The following is a 5384-nucleotide window of genomic DNA, read 5'->3' as shown; positions in this document are numbered from 1 at the left end:
CTCAACATTTTATTTTGCACTACAGACTGTTTCATCAGGGCACAGACGCAATCATGAGGTGCTCGACTCTGAATGAAGCTTACTCGGAATAATGAAGTACTGTAGATAAAGAAAATGTTGAATGATAACAAAATGTTTATAAAGAATACGGTATGCTATGTTAATTAGTTAGTACTGGACTCTCTTTTGTTTAATAGATGGATCTGAGATAGGCTATTGTTATTTAAGTTTGGTATTTCAGTAGAAACAGAAGACTGGGCCCTCATGAAACAATCTGTAGTGCAAAATAAAATGTTGAGTTTGTAACATAGTGCCTTTGATTACTTATTTATATTGCTCTACGTGTGCATTGAGCACTTTCGTCTTCATGATCTGGTTTAAACTAATCACGCAGATTATATATATATATAATATATATAATAATAATAATAATAATAATAATAATAATAATAATAATAGTAATAATAAAGCATGAAAGTAAGAAATTAATTTTTTTTAAACAAGGCATATAAAAACATATAGAAATAATTAAAAAAAATAAATATGAAGAAATAAAATATCAGTTGACGTATAATAATATATAGAATAAAATCTATAGAGCAAAATGGCGGCTTATTTTCATGCTTGTTTATTTATATATAAATTATATATTTTTCTATAGGATAGGCCTATATATTGCATAGAAATAAAATATAATAATATTGCTTTCCTAATAATACGATCAATCACTAACCTGCATAGGCCTACAGTAAACAAATTTATTATCAATGTAGGTGATTACAATGAATGACTACATTTTCTATTGGATATTATATAATTTGTTTTTTAACCTTAATATTTATTACTTTTGTTTGAATGTATATAGTTAGAAATGTTGCTACATTCTGGCCTTATATTTATGTATTATTTGGAATATACTCTTATATTTTGCTCGTACTGTAACTCTATTTTAAAAAAAAGTTCTTTTCAAGTAATATTTGCTTTTTATTCAATCCATTAAATACTGAGCAAGGGGCAGGTGAAATTATTAATACTGGAAATACTATATTTGAAATGAATGAATTAATGGACTGGGCAGAAAATGTATTGAGAGAGAAAAAAAATATTATTATTGATCTGGCCATACAGTACATTAGAAACAAATTCTTATAAAGCTTGTTTATACTGCACTGACTAAACCGTGGTCAGTGAACCTTAACTCATGCATTATGCATGATAGATTGTAAGCTAAGCTGATTTGAAGAGGCTCCTCAGTGAGCGACTGCATTTAGTCGATAACTGTTTTTGAGCCGTCAGCAACGTTCACTTATGTTACCCTACAACTGTTGCACACGCGTTTTCTACATCAAATTGTGATGCAAAATAGATTCGTGCAAGAATACGAATGTAACTTACTATGCTGTTGTTTGTTAAGCAGTTGTACGCCATTATCATTTTCGTGCTGCTATTTTCATCGTGGTTGATTGAGAACGTGTTATGTTACGAGCGTGAGTATTCCGTTCATTTTCTGTGTGTGTATATGTGAGCTCCTCCTCCAATTCAATCATCCAATTATGAATCTATCATGGTAAACACTGAGCAAGCATATGTGTAGCAATTTATAATTTTATGATTATTTAACAATTTTAAAAAATGTTTTCTTCAATATGGCACTGTATTAAGGCTTTACTGTTTGTGAATCAATATTCTGCTTTATGTAAATGTAAGCAACGTATAGTCATTCCTCTCTGCGTCTTTAGTACTGTCTGTACCTCCTTCTTTCATCCGCATCTCCATAAAAGGCCATAACTGTAACTATATATAATGGTAATAATATATTCGAATGATCCTATTTATTATATTAAATCTGTTTATTTTTGCCTTTTCCCCGTGTATATAATCAGTTATAGAATAAAGTATACAGTAGATATAAAGTATTTGGAATTCACCTCAATCTGTTTATTTTGTTTACAGTATTTCCATGGTAAGCAACATTACTTTAACAAAAATCCATGAGTAAAATAACAAAAATAAAATGTTAATGTTTAATAATATTTTGTAAATACTATCTAAATCATTTTGAAGAAAAGACAGACTTTCACAAGTTATGATTGACAAATTTTAGTTTAGGATAAGGAAAGGTACATGTGCAGTCTATGCTCTCTGTCGTGGTGGGTCGGCCGGATCATGAAGATAGTGTTGTATGTGAAGTAGGCCTACATAATATCTACATCTTCTTAAATGATGCAGCTGTCCAAACAGTAGTACCAGCAACATTATAAGGCTGAACATGCCCTTGATACTCTCAATCCTCTTTGTCTTACGGGCGAAATACCCTGTAGGCTCTCTACTTCCTTAAGCCTAAGCTCTATAAATAGGCCTAAACATCAGTATTATATTATTAGCAACCTCCATGGACATACAATTCGCAAATCAATACCCACTTATCTGTCAAATCATAAAGCATGGTTTAAGTATGGAGCTACTCTATATTTATTTCATTTATAGATTTCTGTTTAAATGACTTTACCACAGAAAACATATAATTTCTACACAGGAATTTTTACTTTGATCGATGAAATAGAACCGAATATTCGGAGTTCCCCATATCATCTTCCCCATGTGGGGAAGAGGTTGTTGTCCTTTTTTCTAATTTATGCTTGCATGATTTCACAACGATTTCGAATCAACTTCGCCGCTGGCTGGGCATTCTCACGTAAATAAAAACCTAACCAAGTCCCAAGTCGAATTATAACAATTTCATCATCATACTGTGCATGTTCCTTTCATACTAGGTAATGTACCACTAGTCATTACGTACCAACCACGTTATTACTGTATAATATAAATTTATAGTTTTGTGTTGAGGAAAAACCAATACCCTTCTATCTTGTCGTGTAATAAGACTTATAAGTGATGCAAGAGGATATCTAGCAGTATATAGTATCTCATTGAAAGGCGTACAGTTATAATCTCTTTTTCAGTTATGTCCTGGTATATTATTATTGGTGCTCTTACATTGGAGTATCCACATTTACATTGTAAGTGAACACAAGTGCAATCACCATTCAAGTACTGTCCTTCAAATCAAGTAATAAACAACACGAATCTCGAAGTGTATAATTAAATCGTTGCACGAATAAACTTGAATCGCCCTGTTGTTTCGACACGGTAGTGTAAGCCTTCCTGTACGTCTGTAACAAATTCCCATGGAAAATTGTGTCCATTTTATTATTTTTTAACAAGAGAGTATGACTATTATCAGGGGCAGCGATGTGTTTCATTTTATGTTCTTTCTTCATGCTGCAATAAAATAACAGCTAGAGAGCATGTACAGTATATCATAAAGACAAGTTTTATTCGCACACGTGCATACGTCCTTGACCGTCTTTTGCGTATAATTTATGAATAATAGAATGTTAAATACAATAATGAATAATATTATAATCGGTGATGCCTGGCAAGACATGGCTAATGGCATCGTTAATAACCTACCTCACCATAATATCCGTTTAGGCAGAATGCAATCTGTGTATAGTGCTCAATTGCGATGAAATAAAACATTTTATGTGAACAAGTACAAAGATTTAATATTCTGTGTTATGAATTTCAGAGGTATTTTCGTGCGATTTTGAGACGGGAAGTAATTGTACGTTTAAGCAATGGTATTATCCTTCGGACAATTTTGATTGGACCCAGTGGCAAGGGTCAACTGGTGGAGCATACTCTGGTCCTAGTAGCGACCATACCTATGGAAATATTTCAGGTAGGCCTACATATCACAAATATTATTTTTGTTTTACAGAACCATTGCTTCTCAGTTAGCTACATACAAGAAAAGAAAGAGAAAGAATATAGAATAAAACAAAAAAGACAAAACAGGTACAGTAACATTAAAGATAGTTAGTGTGCAGACTTAAGCTACTTAAAAAAATAGAAAAGACTGTCAAACCATAATGGAGAAAATATACTAAGTTTATTACACAGCTTATTTATTTCACAGAGGTTGAAAAGAACAATTGAGGCTGAGGTAAAATTTCTGATAAGGTCTTTATTTATAAATAAAAACTAACAAATCTCATTTGTACCTTATTTGCAGTAGGCGTGATTATATTATGTTAAACCCTCTATGTACCAGTACGGTAATATAATCGGCATAAAAATAAGTAGCCTGAGCCTGGGAAAACAGTTTACTTGTTCTTATAAAAAAAAGTGTAGGCCCATAATATAAATCATAATATAAAAACATACTTATTCGAACACTGTATTTCCCTTTTTTGATGATTTATACATATATGAATATAATGGTAGAAACAGTGCTTGAATAAAGGAACACATGTCAATATATATAAAGTATAGGCCTATATATATATATATACTGTGTATATATATATATATAATGCTGTATATATATAATACTGTATTATATATATACAGTATTATATATATAATACTGTATATATATAATATATATATATTTTATATATATGTATTTATATATACAGTATATATATACAGTATATATACTGTCTCTTATACACATCTTTAATGTTTGTGAATTATTACAGGTCCGAAACCTTGATGAGATCGAGTACGTAGAAGAAGATAGTATTGTCAGAGCTAGCGCTGTCACATGGGGCCTGGATCGTGTCGATCAAAGGAATCTGCCATTGGATGGTGGATTCTCTGTCAGCGGTAAGACACTGAGATATTTGATATCAGTAAGGCCTGTAACTCAACAAAGTCGATATTGAGTAAAATTGAAAATTAACTACCATACACACATTATTATATGTATTATTATGTGAGCATGATTTATGTTGATATATATTTATTCTTAGGAACCGGTAGTGGTGCCAATATCTACGTCATCGATACTGGCATCAACCCAACCCATAATGACTTTGGTGGACGTGCAGCCGTAGCTTACGATGCCAGAGGCGGTGATGTAGGTTTCATTTCAATAACACTATTAGTGCTTCTGTATCTGTAAAGAACAACCATGGTGGGGCTGAGGTAGTTTAGACCCTCTACCTGTAAAAGTCCCTCTCCGGGCCCCCTCTATTTCAAATTCCTGGATCCGCCACTGAAACTTATAGTCTAATATAGATGATGCCAATCTCAATGTAATACCGGAATTGTAACTGAGGCCTACCGTTATAACATGTTGCATTTTATTGCTCATGTACTGTATGAGGTTTTCGGCTTCTTGCTTTATATATTTTGAACTATTAAAACCAGTATAACCGAATGATAAAATCAAGTAATTGTCTTCCAAAATCTTGTTAAAAGATTATTTATTAACAGTACTCCCCCTCCTCCAATCTAATGAATGGCTGTCTCTTATACACATCTAGATGTGTATAAGAGACAGAGGAATCCCAATATCTGCATCAAGGACGAAT

The 5384-nt window shown here is 32.2% G+C and overlaps 1 protein-coding gene and 1 long non-coding RNA gene across 2 annotated transcripts in view; both read left to right on the top strand.

The window, feature by feature from the left end:
* Positions 1-1245: 1245 nt before the first annotated feature.
* LOC117122447 (MAM and LDL-receptor class A domain-containing protein 1-like) overlaps positions 1246-5384 on the top strand; it is an 11271-nt gene continuing 7132 nt past the window's right edge. Inside the window, exons 1-2 of the mRNA XM_033268021.1 lie at positions 1246-1487; positions 3593-3745. Of these exons, the coding sequence (XP_033123912.1) occupies positions 1397-1487; positions 3593-3745 (244 nt within the window). The 5' untranslated portion in view covers positions 1246-1396. The remainder of the gene's footprint in view (positions 1488-3592; positions 3746-5384) is intronic.
* LOC117122448 lies at positions 4533-4919 on the top strand. The gene is made up of 2 exons (XR_004447714.1): positions 4533-4674; positions 4821-4919. It is a non-coding gene; the product is annotated as an uncharacterized LOC117122448 (long non-coding RNA).

The sequence above is a fragment of the Anneissia japonica genome, unplaced genomic scaffold (genome assembly GCF_011630105.1).
Source record: "Anneissia japonica isolate Jap-2015-1 unplaced genomic scaffold, ASM1163010v1 scaffold275_len1219475_cov178, whole genome shotgun sequence".
Lineage (NCBI taxonomy): Eukaryota > Metazoa > Echinodermata > Crinoidea > Comatulida > Comatulidae > Anneissia > Anneissia japonica.
Note: the sequence above shows the minus strand (reverse complement) of the source record. Positions and strands in the feature narration are given on the sequence as shown.